We start from the raw sequence: 18,849 nt of genomic DNA, 5'->3' as shown, positions 1-18,849 counted from the left end.
ATATAGTACCTGAAAAAAAATATATAGTCGCCCTGGCAATAATCCTCTTTTTAAAATTGCACTCAATTATCCTCACAATTACAAGCAAAAATCCATAAGAGAAAGAGGAAAACGCAGAAACAGCTAAGATGAGTTACAGGTGGTGGGAGAGGAGCAAAGTCATGGAGCTGCAAATTGCAAAGGCTGATGAGAGAGAAAGAGAGAGAGGGATGAAAAGAGTTACCGTAGAAAATGTGAACCAGTCTCTTTGCAACACTGTGCTCTCCTCTTGTAACCACGTGGAGATTGAGAAATGCAGCCACTGTAATACCTTCAAGCCCTTTTCCTCACCGATTTCCAATATAAATCCCCCCCCCCTACCCTGCTTCAAATCTCTCACATCAGTTTTGCAGTTCTGTATTTGCAGAGAGAGAGAGAGAAAGAGAGAGAGAAGTTGGTTGCAGGAGCACCAGTCTGTCACAAAACCCTTGTAAGCCTGCCTTTCTGGGTTTTTTTTTTCCATTTCTCTCCCTCTCTCTCTCTCTCTCTCTCTCTCTCTCTCTCTCTCTCTGTGTACATATATATTTCTTTTTTCTTTTTTCTTTTTTCTTTTCTAAAACTTAGTTTAAGATTAAATTCTTAAAAACCCTTGTAATCATATCTGGGTTTGCTTCATCTCTCTCTCTCTTATTTTCTTAAAATTACGGTTAAAGATTGAATTTATAATGGTAATTTCAAAATTCCATGTAACCGTTTATGGGTTTTAAAAATTGGTCAAAGATTAAATTTTGGGGTTTCTGGGTTATCTGAAATTCTCACTCTTTTCATTTTCTTGCTGCATGCAGTTTCAAAACTTGGGTCAAAAATTACATTTTTCGTAGTGTTTTCTGTATCTATAATTTTCTCCTGTCAAAAACCATGCAATCAAAATTTTCATGCCTTGCCCTAACTTTTGCTTTTTCTTGCCGCAGAAGAGGTGGCTTAAACAAATCCTTTTTCAGTCCAATCTGCTGACTTCCTATCTGCAATGGCCGCCGCAAACAGAGACAACCTTTCTCAACCCCACAACGCCGCCATGCTAAATAACATCGCCGATTCCCAGATCCCAGACCTCAACCTGGAATTCTCTCTCGGCGGGATTTACTCCGAGAATTCCAACCAAAGCCCTCTGGACCGGTTCTCCACGGAGGCCAAAGTCTTGAGGCTTCAAGAACCCCAAACGACCCCGCAGATGGCTGCTGCTCCAGTTCGTTCCATACGGCGTCCGAGGGCAAGGTCTCTCCCAAAAGAACCTAGGCTCAGGCGGCCGATCAGGCCCAAGGACGTTCTAGCCTCGAGAAGGCGGGAGACCAAACAGAAGATAGCTCAGAGGCAGATGAGCCAGCAACTAGCTGCTTTGCCGGAGGTGGCTAGGGCTGTAGCAGCTCCGGCAGCTCCAACAGCTCTTGCGGTGTGTAGTGCGTCTCGTGCTTCTATCGGTGCCGGGGCCTCGGATACAGTCTATCATTACAAGGAGGAGGGATATTTCACTGTGTCTCGTGCTGCAGAGGGTAAGCCACACATCAATATTCAAAGCTAATAATTTGTCTATATATGTTCTTTTTTGTTTACCGTTTTAATGTTTAGCTTGAGATTAAGTTGTGATTGCTTGATCTTGTCATACGATTTTTGCATGTTTTTATGTTGAAACAAAAAGATAGTATTTGTTTTTGTGTGTGTGTGTGTGTTTTTATATGATTTTCTGTTTGGTTCAAAGATATATCCACGGTGTGCTGGGTAGCTCAAAGAGGAACTGGTTAACTAGTTGAAAATGAAAGTAGAAAATCCTAATTGTCTTTGGAAGGTCTCTATTGAAAGTATTGGAATTGGTTCATGGAAGAGAATGTTGTGCATTCGGTAGTTATAGGGTTCTTGATACGATTCGGGCATTAGGTAAAATTGATACGATTTGGTAAGTTAGGGTAATTGTATTGGTAATGAGTAATTCTATAAAGAGATCAAATTTTTTGACCATATTTTGTAGACCATATATGATTTGACGGTTAATGTTTAGACTTCTTATCTAAACCATTAAAAAATGAGTCTAACCATCAACTGCCACATCACGTGGTCGACAAAATGGTTTATAAATTTGGTCTCTTTAGCATTTTTCTAGGGTAATTGATACGGTTCGTTAGGGGAAAATTGATATGATTGGGTAGTTAATTAGGGTAATTGATATGATTCGGCAATTAGAATAATTGATAACATTTGGTCGTTAGGGTAATTGATACGATTAAGTGGTTGGTACATTCAAATCGGTCATGAAACGTGTAGCAAAGTGATATAACGACAAGAGAATTTACGGCGTCCACGAGGAAAGATGATCTAGGTTTCTTTTGCTTATGCTTAGTCAACGATGTTAAAGATCACGATGATTGGTGAACACAAGTATCGAATATGGGAAACACTCGAATGCCGACAAAAAATTAGGGCAGACTGTATCCCACAATGAACTAAATGGAAAAATAAAACTAATTAATTGCATATTGAAACATATTAAGTAAAAGTCTATCCAACAACGTATAGACAAAATAATATAACAGCGTTACATATAAACCCAATAAAGAACCTAATCAAAATCAAAATTTTCATCTTTACAGTCCATTTTAGTAATTAATTCAAAAAAAATTCTTATGTAGTGTTGCCTAGTTACGGGTTACATGTATTATTACGCATAATGTGCAAGTGACATTCCAAAACTTTACTGTTATGAAACTTACAAATCACACAAAATAATTCATGTTTTGAGTCTAGGTTAGTTGGTCTCTTGACCATAAAGTAATAGTTTTGATCAATAATTTAGGAATTTCTTCCCCTATATATACTTGCTAGTTTTTTAACTTCCTGTCACCTTCCATTCACCATTGTGACTATAACTTTTCTGACCGTGCTGGATAAAAGAGTTTTTACTAGATCTTAGACGGTTTACCAGCCTAATATGTAAATTTGTTAGATGTATACAGATGTTATAGATCTAGCTACACGCACAGACACTTAAATTGGAGAACCTTGATGAACCTTGATACCTTGAGAGAACATATAGTTTTTATATTCAAATTCTTGTTCAACTATGTTATCTGCATGTTGTTTCTGTGATCATATGTTGAAGTTCGGTTCTTTCTTGTTTTTGACTTGAAAAGTAAAGGATAAAAAACGTGCATGATTTCTCTTAATAAAACTCGTATCCATGTCTCATAAATGTTTATCCAATTTCAAATTAACAAATTATATCTGTGTACAATATCATGATGCATATCGTTCTAGCTTTCCTCAACATCTGTTAAATAAATTGTATTTGCAGAGTCAATTCCAAGTACTCTAAAACCACTCGTTAGAATTTGTATCCCAATTGCTTACAAGAATGCATTCATGACTTTAGCCAAGTCATGTCATTTTATATAGCAACAAGAGCAATAACATTTTGAGACAACTTGCTAGTTTCAGATTCAAATGTACAGAGGATTTGACTTTCTTTGACCTGTGACATTCATCTTCGTATGGTTTTCTTAAATGTACTTTCTTCGTCAAAGATTTGAACTATGTAAATTCCATGCAGGTGCGATAAGTGTTCAGACGTTGCATTCCCAAAGGGATGTTACACCGATAGCCTCCTCTGCAACAGCGACCACTACAAAACAGGCTGTCCCTTCACAAAGTACACCTGAAAATCCCTCAAAGAGGGTCAAACATTCCAGTGGAAGTGTTCCCCAGAATGATGGGGACGAAATGGTTTCAGTGAGAACCACCGGAGAAGGGGGAAGACAGATAGAAGGAATTCTTTATGCTCGCAATGGCCAGGTCCAGATTCTGTGCGTTTGCCATGGCATCTACCACTCACCTGCCGAATTCATTAAGCATGGCGGTGGAAAGGAAGTGGCGAATCCTTTGAAACATATAATCGTCCGCCCTTCTTCTGATTAGGTTGACGATGGTGGTTGTCACCCCTTAGGAATGTAATTGACATCAATTTTCTATACAACAGGATGTTAATTAAAATATTTAAAATCATATGACCAATTAGCTCTAATTTATGATGATGTTTGCTCCGTTACCAGATATATATATAGTCCTTTGTAATTTGTATAAGTGTGGATGTTGAAGCTCATGCACTTGAACATATATATACATAATTAAACTCTTGCCTCTTGATTAGTATAGTTCCGCCAAAGCACTCGGACAATGGATGTTGAGCATACTTCTGATCACCTTGTAACTTGTTGATATTGCAATACCTCCAAAATTCAGCACACCTTGGTTCAAGTGACATTGAATTGATGGATGTCAAGCATATATACCTTCGATCACTTCTAACATGTTACAGATTTTCGGTCTCTTCATAACCTGTTGGCTTTGTACTATGTCCAACTTGAGTTTTTTTAGATTAGGACTTTCCTTTTTATAGTTGGAATATCTTCTATTTTTACTACTCTTCTTTCCTTCAGATCTCATTCATTTAAACTCCTTCAAACAAAATCTCAAGGTTCGATTTCTTCTTGATTGAGTTTTTAATGTTGTGTATCTCGTCTTCCTTTATTTTTTCTTTCCGCTAAAGTTCTAAAACTCTCATAATGATACAATTAGGAAACTTTATCATTTTCAGTTGCTTACTCTTAGATTGTCTTATTTTCATGTGCTATTACCAATTCACTCATGTTATAACAGTTTGATTTATATCCTAATTCATAACAAATTAAGCTTATCGACGATAACACGTGAATTAGTAAACTTACGGAATAATGTACAAAAGTTTCTCATAATAACAAAGTCAAATCATGTTTGGGATTGCTTCTCTAGAAACAACTTCTGTTCATGAGCGCTTTTCTATAAGTGCTCTTGTCATAAATTTATAAACACGTTGAAGTTAAAGTGTTGTCATGAATACTCTAATTTGTGGGAACTGTTATTAGTATATAAAAAAAATTATACACTTGTAAGGAGTATATAATAAAAATTTTGGTACATAAAAGAGCTTATAAATCAATAAAGTGCACTGTGTTGTCCTAATTAACACTCTTCCACCTGAGAGAGAATTGTCTTGGAATAGAGAAACCACAATTGGACTATTCCAATAATCCATGCACATCACCGTGAAACAATAAAAAACAAAACCAGTTCCGCCTAGGGTTTAGTCGTAGTGCCCTACTAAGTAACCAGTTCCCCCTCATCTCCTCTGCATGTGTATGCCCTAAAACAGCAACTCCAATTCAGAGAACCGAGAACTCAACCTGGCCGGGGATCTCTCTCAGCACGGGGGCCACTAATACCGTCTTTCAGTTCAAACCAGAGGGCTGTATCTGGAATAGAGAACGACACAGCAGATATGAGCCATTTTGGTCAGGGCATTTGCCCATGCGTGGTACACTGCCGATGCTGTCTGAGAGGTGCGCAAACACCGAAAACTCCTAGTCTTCTTCAATTTATTATATCCGACGATCAAAAATTAAAAAAAATATGTTAAGTAAAAATAAGTATGCAGATAACACTACTTTTTTAAATATGACTCGATTAGGATTACTTTTCTCAAAAATGCACCTCAGGCTATCAAAAAAGCGTTTTCACCCTTCTAAATGCAAATTCCAAACAAGGCATTGTTTCCCTATTGAGTTTTTATCTACACTTGGCAGCCTTTGGTTCGAGACTCCGAGTGCTCCCGGCGCCTGGCACGAGATCTTGGCCCACCGTGCATGCAGCCTGGGAGATGATTCTCTTCTCTTTTATTCTCTCCTTTTCTCTCGTTTCATTTTCTACTTGAATGGTTATGGTTTAGTTATATTAATATTTTATATTGATTTTTTATAAAGACAATAAAATAAAAAATAATATGTGAAAAGAAGAAAGGAAAGTGGATAAGAATAGAAAGGAAGATGAATCTTCATCTACAGCGAAGCGCACCGACACAACAACCCATGACGTCGTCCGTACCAGGGGTGCAGCACTTGGCCCTACAACTTGCTGGGAGTTACAGGACCCACCTCGCTGACTTGGCACAGCAAGCATGGCCCACACTTGTCACATCGAATCTGAGACACTGAGAGAGATAAGATGGGGAGAGAGAGAGAGATATATCTCTCAATTCCTCGCTGTGGGTTTTAATCTGAATGTCTTCGCCGAGTTTTTAGTGTTGGGTTTCCTTGCACAGGGTGTAATGATTTATATAATTGTGAATTTGAATTAAAGAAAACTAATGAAAATGATTTGAAAATTTTAAGTTTTAACGAAAAGAATAAAAAAAATGATAAAGTAAATAGTACCACGATTGATTTTTTAGTGTAAAAATATGATTTTTCGTTAAAGTAAATAGTACCGAGAGCTTTTCGTTAAAGTTTCCTTCTAATTAATTAGTAAAATGATTTTAGAGACGTTAAATGAGTCAAATACGATTGGAAGCTCTCGTCTTGATCGGTATATAATAAATTTGAGATAGGTCAATTAGTCATACAATTTTTTAGCATTTTCATACGTGTTTCAAATTAATTTTTTTTTTTTGTGTAATTAGACTTTTCTTTTTCTTTTGAAATTTTAAAATCTAATTACCTTGTGAAAAAATTTTCATCGATAAGATTAAATTGAATTGAAAGAGTTTGATTTAAATTTTTTCTAAATAGGTGCAAAAAAGTGTGAGCAAATCTCTTAAAAATAGTGCAATTTCAAGTGGGGATTGCTTTGCTAGAGCATTGCGAATTACGAACTTAAAGGAAAACCATTACGTAAAATGGGTTACGTAGTCGCAATTACGCATTGTCGCAGATAAATATTTTTCATAACAAGATATTATTGGATTGAAACGTTGCATTAACGGTGAACTTGTTTTGTACAAGTTTCTCTCATCTGAAGAACAAGAAAGATTTATATAGCACAAGTAACTTTCACCGTAGCGTTATGTGCTGGTGATGCGTTATGTGCTGGTGATAAAAGGATGTGTGTAAGTTTTTGTCAGCGAATAGTCGTGCATGGTGACGGGTGAACTCATTCTATATAAGTTGCTATTATTTGAAGGACGAGAAAGATTTACATGGGACATGTAGACTACCACCGTAGCATTATGTGCTAGGACACAAGGAAAATGCTAGGAAGACCTGCATATCTTTTTACTAGATTCATGTAAGATCCCACATCATCCAAGGGTGAGGATCCTGTAAGCCTTATATGTATATTCTCATCTCTACCTAACACGAGGCCTTTTTGGAACTCACTGGCTTCGGGTTCCATCGGAATTCCGAAGTTAGGCGAGTTCATGCGAGAGCAATCCCATGATGGGTGACCCACTAGAAAGTTCTCGTGTAAGTTCCCAGAAACAAAACCATGAGGGAGTGGTAGGGCCCAAAATGGACAAATAGTGCTACGGCTCGAGCCCAGGATGTAGTGGGGGGCTCGGGTCGGGATGTGACAATTCAGGTATCATGTGACATGACAAATGTGTATATGTCATGTTAATCAATGCGCTTATCTCATTAAATGTGATTATGTGTCAATTGCCACATCACCTAGTACATAAATGTGGTCAAAAAATCCCTGGCAATAATCCTCAACGTTTTCAAAATTGCCCTAATTTTTCCTCACAATTGCAAACAAAAATCCATAAGAGAAAGAGGAAAACGCAGAAACAGCTAAGATGAGTTACAGGTGGTGGGAAAGGAGCAAAGTCATGGAGCTGCAAATTGCAAATGCTGATGAGAGAGAGAGAGAGAGAGAGATGAAAAGAGTAACCGTAGAAAATGTGAACCATTCTCCTTAATTACAACACTGTGCTCTCCTCTTGTAACCACGTGGGGATTGAGAAATGCAGCAACTGTAACACCTTCAAACCCTTTTCCTCACCGATTTCCAATATATATCTTCCCCACCCAGCTCCAAATTTCTCACATCAGTTTGCATTTCTGTATTTGCAGAGAGTGAGAGAGAGAGAGAGAGAGAGAGAGAGAGAGAGACAATAGTTGGTTGCGGAGCATCAGTCTTGTCACAAAACCCTTGTAAGCCTGCCTTTCTGGGTTTTTTTCCATCTCTCTCTCTCTCTCTCTCTCTCTCTCTCTCCCTATATATATATATATGGTTGTCTCTTTTTATTTTTCTAAAACTTAGGTTAAGATTGAATTCTTAATGGTATTTCCAAAAACCCATCTAATCCTTTCTGGGTTTGCTTCATCTCCCTCTCTCTCTCTCTCTCTCTCTCTCTCTCTCTCTCTCTCTATCTCTCTCTCTCTCTCTCTCTCATTTTCTAAAAATTCCGGTTAAAGATTGAATTTTTCATGGTAACTTTAAAATCCCATGTAACCGTTTCTGGGTTTTAAAAATTGGGTCAAAGATTAAATTTTGGGGTTTCTGGGTTTTTGAATTTCTCATTCTTCTTCATTTTCTTGCTGCATGCAGTTTCAAAAATTGGGTCACAAACTACATTTTTCATTTTGTTTTCTGTACTTATAATTTATCCTGTCAAAAACCATGCAATCAAAATTTTCATGTTTTGCCCTAACTTTTACTTTTCTTTTTTTTTTTCGTTGCAGAAGAAGCTTAAACAAATCGTTTTTCAGTCCAATCTGCTCAGTTCCTGTCTGCAATGGCCGCCGCAAACAAAGACAACCTTTCTCAACCCAACAACGCCGCCATTCAAAACAACACCGTCGATTCCCAGATCCCGGACCTCAACCTGGAAATCTCTCGCAGCGGAATTTACACCGATAATTCCAACCAAAACCCTCTCGACCGGTCCTCCACGGTGGCCAGGGCGCCGCAGATGGCTTCTGCTCCGATTCGTTCGATACGGCTTCTGAGGGCAAGCTCTCTTCCATCAGAGTCCCGGTTGGCGATCAGGAACAAGGACGTTCCAACAGCTCAGAGGCAGATGAGCCAGCAACCAGCTGCTTTGCCGGAGGTGGCTAGGGCTTTAGCAGCTCCGGCATCTCCAGCAGCTCTGGCGGTGCGTAGTGCGTCTTGTGCTTCTAACGGTGCCGGGGCTTCGGATACAATCTACCATTACAAAGAGGAGGGATATTTCACTGTGTCTCGTGCTGCAGAGGGTATGCCACACATCAAACTTCAAATCTAATAATTTGTCTATGCTCGCTTTTGTTTACCGTTTTAATGTTAAGCTTTAGATTAAGGTGTGATTGTTTGATCTTGTCATATGATTTTTGCAGCATGGTGTTTTCTGTTGAAATAAAAAGATAGTATACGTTTGTGTGTGTTTTTTTTTATATAATTTTCTGTTTTAGTTCGTACTTCGTAGATATATGCATGGTGTGTTATATAGCTAATTAAAGAGGAACTAGTTAACTAGTTGAAAATGAAAGTAGAAAACCCTAATTCTCTGTGGAAGGTCACGATTGAAACTTTTGGAATTGGATCGTGGAAGAGAAAATTAGATAAAATTGTTACGATTTGGTTTTTAGGGTAAAATTGATACGATTTGGTAAGTTAGGGTAATTGATATGATTGGTTGTTAGGTAATTGATACAATTCGTTATGGATGTAATCCTGAACGTGAAGAATGAAAGATAAAAATTGATATGATTGGGTAGTTAGGGTTATTGATACGATTCGGTAGTTAGGGTAATTGATAAAATTTGGTCGTTAGGGTATTTGATATGATTCGGTAGTTGGTACATTCGAATTGGTCATGAAATGTGTAGCAAAATAATATAACAACTAGGGAAGCAAAGACGACAATTTACGGCGCCCACAAGGAAAGATGATCTATAGGTTTCTTTTGCTTATTCAACGATGTTAAAGAAGGCAAGGATTGGTGAACACGCGTATTGAATATGGGAAACATTCGAGTGCCGACAAAAATTAGGTCAAACTTTATCGCATAATGAATCAAATGGAAAAATATAACTAATTAATTGCGTATTAATAGAAATTAAATAAAAGTCTATCCGACAACGTATCGAAAAAATAATAGAGTTACATATAAGACCAATAGAAGCTAATCAAAATCAAAATTTTCATCTTTACAGTCCATTTTAGTCGTATCCAGTGCACAAGGCTTCCGCTTTACGCATGGTCTAGGAGAGGTGAATGTCGGCTAGCCTTACCCCCATTTATGGAGAGGCTGCTCCCAACTTACAGTCCATTTTAGTAATTAAGTAAAAAAAAATTCTTATGTAGTGTTGCCTAGTTACGGGTTAAGTGTGTTATTACACATAATGTGTAAGTGACATTCCAAAACTTTACTGTTATGGAAACTTACAATTTACACAAAATATAGTTCATGTTTTGAGTCGGAGTTAGTTGGTCTCTTCACCATAAAGTAATAGTTTTGATCAACAGTTTAGGAATTCCTTCCCCTGTATATATGTACTTGCTGGTTTTTTAACTTCCGGTTCAGCATTGTGACTATAACTTTTTTGACCATGCTTGATAAAAGAGTTTTGTTGTTCTTCTCTCTTCATTTTTGGAATATTAGTTTGTAGCAGTCTCGTCTTAGAAATCTCAAAGTTTCATTGTGGCAAATCTGTTGATATCTTTAGATTCAAATAGATCCAGAAAAATATAGTTTTCCTTCAGTTCAGGTGGGTTTGGGATATAGATCTGAGCCGGTTTATCAACCTAATATGCCAATTTCTGAAGTGGAAACATCGATTTATCAGCCTAATATGTAAATTTATTAGATTTATACAGAATTTATAGATCTACACGCACAGACACATAATTAAACTGGAGAACCTTGAAACCTTGATACCTTGAGACAACATATAAGCTTTTATATTCAAATTCCTGCTCAACTATGTTATCTGCATGTTGTTTCTGTGATCATATATATGTTGGAGTTCGGTTCTTTCTTGTTTTTGACTTGAAACGTAAAGGGTAAAGAACGTGCATGATTGATTGATTTCTCTTAATATATAAAACTCGTATCCACGTCTCATAAATGTTTATCCAATTTCAAATCAACAAAATCTGTGTACAATATCATGATGCATATCGTTTCAGATTGAGACAACTTGCTAGTTTCAGATTGAAACGTATAGAGGATTTGACTTTCATTGACCTGTGATTTGAACTTGTCTAAATTCCATGCAGGTGCGATAAGTGTTCAGACGTTGCATTCCCAAAGGAATGTTACACCAGTAGCCTCGTCTGTAACAGCGGCCACTACAGAAGAGGTTGGCCCTTCACAAAGTACACCAAAGAGGGTCAAACATTCCACTGGAAGTGTTCCCCAGAATGATGGGGACGACATGGTTTCAGTGAGAACCACTGGAGAAGGGGGAAGACAGATAGAAGGAATATTGTATGCCCGTGATGGCGAGGTCCACATTTTGTGTGTCTGTCACGGCCTCTTCCACTCCCCTGCCGAATTCATTAAGCATGGCGGTGGAAAGGAAGTCGCCAATCCTTTGCGGCATATATTTGTCCGCCCTTCTTCTGATTAGGTTGACGGTGGTGGCTCCGTCACCCCTTAGGAATGTAACTGATATCAACGTTTTAATGAACAGAATGTTAATTAACATATTAGCACCCTCATTTGAGCAGTTACTTTAATTTTATGATGATTTGTACTCCGTATATTACAATATATATAGTCCTTTGTATAGGTGTGGTTGTTGAAGCTTATGCATTTGGACATATACAAGAACTCTTGCCTCTTGATTAGTATACTTCCGCCAAAGCACTCGGGCAATGGATATCGAGTGGACTTCTGATCACCTTGTAACTTGTCGATTTTGTGATACCTCCAAAGTTCAGCACCTCTTAGTTCATGGGACATTGAATTTATGATGTGAAGCATGTATACCTTGGATCCCCTCCTAACTTGTTACAGATTTTCGGTCTCTTCATAACTTGTTGGCTTTGTACTATGTCCAACTTGAGTTTGATTGGGTTATTAGGGCTTTCCTTTTTATAGTTGGATTCTCTTCTATTTTTTCTACTCTCCTTTCCTTTAGATCTCATTCATTTAAACTCCATTAAACAAAATCTCAAGGTTCTATTTCTTCTTTACTGGGTTTTTAATGCTGTGGATCTCTTCTTCCTTTCTTTTTGCTTTCCACCAAAGTTCTAAAACTCTCTTAATCTTTACAAGTAGGAAACTTTATCATTCGATTTTGGTTCGGTTTGGGAACTAAAATAATTGAACCATTTGATTTTGGTTCAATTCGATTGCAAACGTTTTTTGTTGCAGTTTGGGCCTAACTTATAGTCCTGTTAAAAAATTTACCTTACCTTACAAGCCTGTTTCGGTTTGGGGTTCCCAATTTTTGTTATTTCGTTTTTATAATTTTTTCAGTTTGTTTTGGCTCCTAAACAGGGAAGGGACAATTTACAGTTTGTAAAACCAAAATTGATAACTACCGTACTAAAATTCAAGGAAATCTCTTGGTTTGTTTCCAAATCAAAAGGGAAACACAAATTCCAGCAACTAATAACCACTATACTAAAATTCAAGTATCCAAATCAAAAATCACGTATGAACTCCACCAAATAACCGACTACAACCCCAGCACTTAATTTGCTAATTATTAAATTAAATGTTGTTTTATATTAGGAAGTTCGGTTCTAAATATTAAGATCCAAAACAAAACCGTTATTTTAGCTTTCGGTCCAATTTGTCTATGTTTCGGTTTCGGTTTCGGTTTCGGTATCTATCACTGGGCCACATGTATTTTCTTCACATGAATGATCCTTAATGCGAAAATGACATTATAATATTAGGTAAGTCATTCTTGTTTCACATACTAACATCACAAGACAATATAATTTAAAAAAGGGTTTTTGAACTTTAACCCTTCAAGAAGATTAAAATTTAATAAGAACCTGGTGTTAGATTGGATATTGATTTTAGTCCCTTAATGTGTACTTAATTCAAATTCATATTATATATTTTTTTAATATTTAATAGATATCTTATTTAATGTCATTACATTAAATTTTAAATTTATTATCATACACATTTTAATTCATTAATTTTATTTAAGTTCTTCTAATTAGTGTACCTAAACGTCCGTATCATAATATATTTTACTAACTTAGTATACTGAAATATCCGTAACTAAATATATTGTAATGAATTAGTGGCACATAAGAAAACATGCAAAAACATAAGTGCACCAAAAATTTCGTACCTAACTATATGATACTAAACTAGTGTACCAAAATGTCGGTACCTAAATATATTATACTAAACTAAACTAGTGTACCTAAATGTCCGTATCTAAACATATTCTACTAACCCAATGTACTGAAATGTTCGTACCTAAATATATTGTAATGAATTAGTGGCACATAAGAAAATATGCACAAACATAAGTGTATCGAAAAATCTCTACGAAAATATTTTTTTATATAAGATACTCACCATAATAATGAGAATTAAAATTTATAATATTTTCATAAAATGTAATTTAAGAACACCATAAAATTATAAATAAAAAAGAAAGACATTGAATACATATGCTGGCATTAAAAAGAGTCTAGGGACTAAAATCAATTTTTAGTCTTGTATAAGACATTTTTTTTTAACTTCATCTTAATTAGGAATTAAAATCGAATTTTCTATAAATTTAACATAAATTATAAAACATAGATTTAAATTTAACAAAGTCAATTCTAGTACTAATGAAAAGGGCTTGAAAATTTTGAGTTTTAACGATAATGACAAAATAAAGAGTAAAATAAATAGTACCAGAATTGACTTTGTAATGTAAAAATATGATTTTTCGAAAAAAAAAAACCCTTTAAAATACAGTCATTTTAGTGTCTCCGTTCTATTCTCCGTCCCACATTGTCAATGTCCAAACGGAAGTATATATCACGACGCGTACGACAGGTCACCATTCAGTCAACGCCAATTGGTCGCTGCGTTAACTTGCAATTCAATCATTCAAAACTCTGTATTCCTTAAGATGACCGGCAACTGTCGAAAACCAAAAAACCCAATCACCACCCTCCATGTGTCCATCCAACAAGTCCCGCCAGTATTGCAGTCGAATACGAAAGGGTAGTGTTATTCACACATCCCATTTTACCTTTCACACACCCTTGTTAAATTTTTGTTCATTGATCTTCTTCAATTCATTCGATTCAACGGCCGGAAATTAAGAAGGTTATGTGAGAGGTAAAAATGGATGTGTAGATAGCACCACCTATACGTAAATATCCGAAATTGTTGATATTTCCGTCTGGAAAATTAAAGATCAATATGAAAGTGGGCCAAATGAAAACTCACCCTATGTCGGAGAGATATAGAAAAACAATGAACATCGTTGATATTTATCAACTCACTACAAAAAAATTTGTCAAAAAAACTCATTGCAGATTTCAAACTTTTGAATTTTTTTTTAAAATTGATTCTCTAATTTAGACTCAATCTGAATGAGTTAGATACATCCATCCATTACTAATTCAGTCGAAAACAACTGATATCGATCCATAAATTTGCGATTGAATTTGTCCATGTTACTCCTAAAATTTTTAGTTTATATAAAGACATAAATTAATTTTTTTAAAATCAGTTTCCCGGTGAAATCCCATCTGTCGGAGGGAATATCCTTGGTTTACAGCCAGATCCACGGCGCCAAATTCTCTGGTCCCTCCTTGCTATAAAACTCTCGGTCGCACAGGATTTCACCGCCTTAGGAAAAAAAAAGCTCTGCAGCTTATTGATTCATTTAGTTCGTCAAGAAGCTCAGGAAACACAGTAGGAACTAGGCAGAGAGAGAGAAGCTCTGGGAAAACGCCATGGCTTCCTCACACTGTAAGCTAACAACCTAACTTTACTCCAAAGATTAATTTTTTGCTTCAGTTTTAGTCCTTTTTTCTTGTGATGGTGTGATTTTTTCAATGTTTGTATGTGAATGATTGCTGGGTTTTTTTTTATTCCAGTTGTGTAGAAATTAAGCTGCAAATTGGCTCCAAAGATTGAAATTTTTGCTCCTTTAGAGTTTTAATTGTTGATCGTGTAAGTTTTTCAATATCTGTATGTGAATGCATGATTACTCAATTTTGTAGAAATTAAGCTGCAAAATTGGCTCCAAAGATTGAACATTTTGCTCTTTTTTTAGAGTTTTAATTGTTGATGTGATTTTTTCAATGTTTTTATGTGAATGATTACTGGGTTTTGTTGAATTTTGTAAAAAGTCGGATTCTTTGTTTCTTTGGTGGTGGTTGATGTGCTTCTGATATTGGTTTTCTGTCTTGTTTGCCCCTGGCAATTGCTTATCTGGGTGACCGGGTCTGTTTGATTAGTTTGACTGGCACACCCCGATCCGGATGTCCAGGTGAACACCGGAATTCGAGGAGTGCTGGCCGACACCAAAAGTCGGGTGTCCAGGTGGACTTTCCGCGTCGGGGGAAGCTTGCATTTAATTTGTTTGAACCAAATTTGGTGATTTTTGGAGGATATTTTTCAGTTTTGCAGTTCTGGGAAATTGATATTTAGTTGAAATATGCCTTGAGTGTTTCCTAATTTAGCAAAATTTTTTGATGTAGGGGTAATGTCAGGTTGTTTTTTTAATACTATTTATAAGTAGGCGTTTTTAGTTGAATGAGCCAATTGGTTTCTAAATATGGGAAGGCACAGGTTAGTTTGTAGCGCAAATGGCGATGATATTATTTCGGTTTGTATGTATGATAATGGTGTAGTGTTAAGACTCATAAGTTGGATGCCAATCTAAATTAGTAAGACTCATAAGTTGTACGTGACAGGCTTTGCACCTCTTGTGTTCCTACTGCTCCTTGTTGGGTGTTCCGGAAGGCCAATCGATCCGCATGCCACCAATAGACAGCCTCTACAGACTTCTCGTCCATACAACATTGCTCATCGAGGTTCAAATGGAGAGATTCCTGAAGAAACTGCTGCTGCATACATAGTAATAATTCACTAAATATGGGCATAGTTAAATATTGTATGCGTTTCATTAAACTTCATTCACTTGATGAAAAGCTGTTCCCGGTACGTGGGTACTAAAACATTCATTCTTGCAGAGAGCTATTGAAGAGGGTGCAGACTTCATTGAAACGGATATCCTATCTTCCAAAGATGGTGTTCTTATATGCTTTCATGATGTGACCCTTGATGATACAACTGATGTTGCCGAACACAAGGAGTTTGCAGATCGTAAAAGAACCTATGAAGTTCAAGGGTTCAACACTACCGGTTTTTTTACTGGTATGTGAAGCCCTTCTGCTTGCAACACTTTTTTAAATCGTTAGTCTCACTGAACATTGAACGCATTGTGTTGATGGGTATCTTTGTACATCCCATCTTCTAAGTGACGGTTGAACACTCAAGTGATAAGTTTTGTTAGTTTACCACAACTCCCAAAATTCTTATACTTCTATCTTTACTTTTTGTGATGTCTTTGTCGCCAACTGCGAAATTAAAAGTTACTTTAACCTGTATGCAGTTGATTTTACACTAAAAGAACTGAAGTCATTACGAGTGAAGCAGAGATACTCATTTCGGGATCAACAATATAATGGTGAGTACCTATCTCGGCAAATAACTCTTAATTTTAGCATGCATCTTTCATTACTTTCTGTTACTGACTATTTGATGATAGAGACCTTATTCCAGTATCAGATTTCTAACCATTAATAGCTTTATCTTGTGGCTTTAAAATCATGCAAGCGCTATATTGTTAGTTTATGTTTTGAGCTTGATCGAGCATTTAGATAGACCGTGTGCTTAAGCTTTACTGTGACTCATCTCACCACTTGACTCACAGTGCTAATTCCCTAGGTCGTTGTATAGAACGTGCTATATGTAATGTAATATTGCTACACTTACGTAATTTTTTGCATTAAAAAGCATATGTTTTGTTTCCGAATTCCAAGTAAAAGATATTCATTTATATAGATGGAAATATAAGGATGGTTGAGATATCCTTCTCTGATGCATTCCTCAGGAAAATATCCGATTATTACTTTTGAAGAGTACATTTCAATCGCACTGGACGCACCCAGAGTTGTTGGAATATATCCGGAGATTAAAAATCCTGTATTGATCAACCAACATGTAAGTATCCTGAAAGCTACCACAAATAATGGTTTCACAGAATGTGATTAGCATTTTTTTATTTTATTCTAATCTGTCACGGTCTAGTTCTAGAGTTTTTTTATTAACGGATGGAAACAACTCTTAAGTTTCGCACTTACTAATTACGTAAGAAAGCATCAGGACATGGAATCTCTGCCACCATTTCTGGTGCTGAATCTGATGGATATCTTTCTCTTTTGTACAACACTTACCTGATGTTTTAATTTATGACAGGTGAAGTGGGCAGATGGTAAGAGGTTTGAGGACAAATTTGTGGAGACACTTACGAAGTACGGATACAAGGGTTCATACCTATCAAAAGATTGGTTGAAACAACCTGCATTTATCCAGTCATTTGCTCCAACTTCACTTGTATACGTATCAAATCTGACAGACTTGCCCAAGATCTTCTTAATTGACGATGTTACTATTCCAACGCAAGACACTAATCAGGTTTGTGTTCTTTCTAGCGTTTATCTCCCCGTAGACTACTTACACACTATAGTTCTTCCTTTGACTTTTCAGTATTTGTATTCCTTGCTGACTGACTGACCTCGAATCTATGATGTGCAGTCCTATTGGGAAATTACTTCGGATCCTTACCTTGACTACATTAAGGATTATGTGGTGGGCATTGGACCGTGGAAAGATACTATAGTTCCTGTAGTGAACAATTATTTGCAAACACCTACCGATTTGGTCTCCAGAGCCCATGCACATGACCTACAGGTAGATTTCTTCTCTGCAAACACTTATCTGTTTGATTTGGGGTAATCGGGTCCTGTTTCTTTGACTAGTGGCATCATTGTTGTCTCTGCTATAATTTGCGAAGCCAAAATATGGTAACATGCTGGACGAGAGCTACTAGTAAAAGGTTGAATGACTGTAGAACAGAACAAAAGATAAATATTTTCCTTTGTAAGAGACTAATTTGTAGCTGTTCAGGCACAAAACCTCGTTATGGATTGTAAGATACGTATAATAATCTAGATGGGGTGAACCAAGGTGTCTCTTAGATACATCGTGTTGTAAACCCACCCTAAAAATATGAGGAACCCACGTTGGTTTTCTGTGATTTATCTTCTGAAATACGAATGCTGCAGATGCATGGACGTAGTTCCTGTAAATCGTGTTCTTACATCTCCTTCAATTCCAATGCAGGTGCACCCCTACACATACAGAAACGAGAACTCATTCCTGCACTTGAACTTTCATCAAGATCCATACGCAGAGTACAATTACTGGATTAACGAGATAGGTGTCGATGGACTTTTTACAGACTTCACAGGAAGCCTACATAACTTTCAAGAGTGGACCTCCTTCAATGACAAGAATGCATCAAGTTTATTGCACAAAATAGCATCAATGGTCTCTTCCTATGAGAAGGCGTGAGATCGAAAGTACATTTTAGGTATCATTTAAGCTTGTTAAACTATGTAGGTGCAATTTCTGCAGACCATAACCCTGTAAAATTCATTTAGAGAATATCGTTTTTCAGTTCTTTTCTCAGTTCAATTAGTATCTTGCCATTAGTCTACTTTCATCCCAAGTTATTACAATTTAGTGATGTTTTGGATATTTCGTCTTTAAATTTCGTTCTTGGATATTTTAAACATATTTGTTCAAAATCATCAAATCTCAGAATTTCAAACTTTGGATTTGATTTGGGTGTGCAAAAGTTGAAACCTTTTTAGACCATAGTCGAGTGAAACTTACAATTTCTAATCCGAGTGGATGATAAAATCTTCCTCTTCAACCCAATATCCCATCCCGAGTTCAAACCCTCCCTTCTAGTCTAGTTTAGAGTACTAATATCGCTTGTAGTGAGTAAATCATTCATACCAAACTTATCA

At 36.5% G+C, this 18,849-nt stretch overlaps 3 protein-coding genes across 3 annotated transcripts; all 3 read left to right on the top strand.

Annotated features, from left to right (window-relative positions):
- Positions 1 to 1,006: 1,006 nt before the first annotated feature.
- Positions 1,007 to 3,942, top strand: LOC103438200 (ninja-family protein Os03g0419100-like). Its single transcript, XM_008376730.1, has 2 exons — positions 1,007 to 1,529; positions 3,578 to 3,942. The coding sequence occupies exons 1-2, from the start codon at positions 1,007 to 1,009 to the stop codon at positions 3,940 to 3,942; spliced, it is 888 nt and encodes a 295-aa protein (XP_008374952.1).
- A 4,633-nt stretch (positions 3,943 to 8,575) lies between these two features.
- On the top strand, positions 8,576 to 11,393 carry LOC108173620 (ninja-family protein 6-like). Its single transcript, XM_017333044.3, has 2 exons — positions 8,576 to 9,035; positions 11,041 to 11,393. The coding sequence occupies exons 1-2, from the start codon at positions 8,576 to 8,578 to the stop codon at positions 11,391 to 11,393; spliced, it is 813 nt and encodes a 270-aa protein (XP_017188533.1).
- A 2,780-nt stretch (positions 11,394 to 14,173) lies between these two features.
- LOC103437892 (glycerophosphodiester phosphodiesterase GDPD6-like) lies at positions 14,174 to 18,533 on the top strand. Its single transcript, XM_008376416.4, has 8 exons — positions 14,174 to 14,713; positions 15,664 to 15,827; positions 15,943 to 16,126; positions 16,365 to 16,439; positions 16,866 to 16,975; positions 17,231 to 17,449; positions 17,570 to 17,725; positions 18,158 to 18,533. Exons 1-8 carry the CDS (start codon positions 14,698 to 14,700, stop codon positions 18,386 to 18,388), a joined length of 1,155 nt encoding a protein of 384 aa, XP_008374638.1. The 5' UTR covers positions 14,174 to 14,697; the 3' UTR covers positions 18,389 to 18,533.
- The last annotated feature ends 316 nt before the right edge of the window (positions 18,534 to 18,849 follow it).

The sequence above is a fragment of the Malus domestica genome, chromosome 06 (genome assembly GCF_042453785.1).
Source record: "Malus domestica chromosome 06, GDT2T_hap1".
NCBI classification, from domain to species: domain Eukaryota; kingdom Viridiplantae; phylum Streptophyta; class Magnoliopsida; order Rosales; family Rosaceae; genus Malus; species Malus domestica.
Note: the sequence above shows the minus strand (reverse complement) of the source record. Positions and strands in the feature narration are given on the sequence as shown.

Coding starts and splice junctions, on each gene's coding strand:
- LOC103438200 (XM_008376730.1), top strand. CDS start 1,007: ATGGCCGCCGCAAACAGAGACAACCTTTCTCAACCCCACAACGCCGCC. Junction 1,530..3,577: donor TGTGTCTCGTGCTGCAGAGG/GTAAGCCACACA, acceptor AATTCCATGCAG/GTGCGATAAGTGTTCAGACG.
- LOC108173620 (XM_017333044.3), top strand. CDS start 8,576: ATGGCCGCCGCAAACAAAGACAACCTTTCTCAACCCAACAACGCCGCC. Junction 9,036..11,040: donor TGTGTCTCGTGCTGCAGAGG/GTATGCCACACA, acceptor AATTCCATGCAG/GTGCGATAAGTGTTCAGACG.
- LOC103437892 (XM_008376416.4), top strand. Junction 16,127..16,364: donor CACTACCGGTTTTTTTACTG/GTATGTGAAGCC, acceptor ACCTGTATGCAG/TTGATTTTACACTAAAAGAA. Junction 17,726..18,157: donor CCCATGCACATGACCTACAG/GTAGATTTCTTC, acceptor ATTCCAATGCAG/GTGCACCCCTACACATACAG.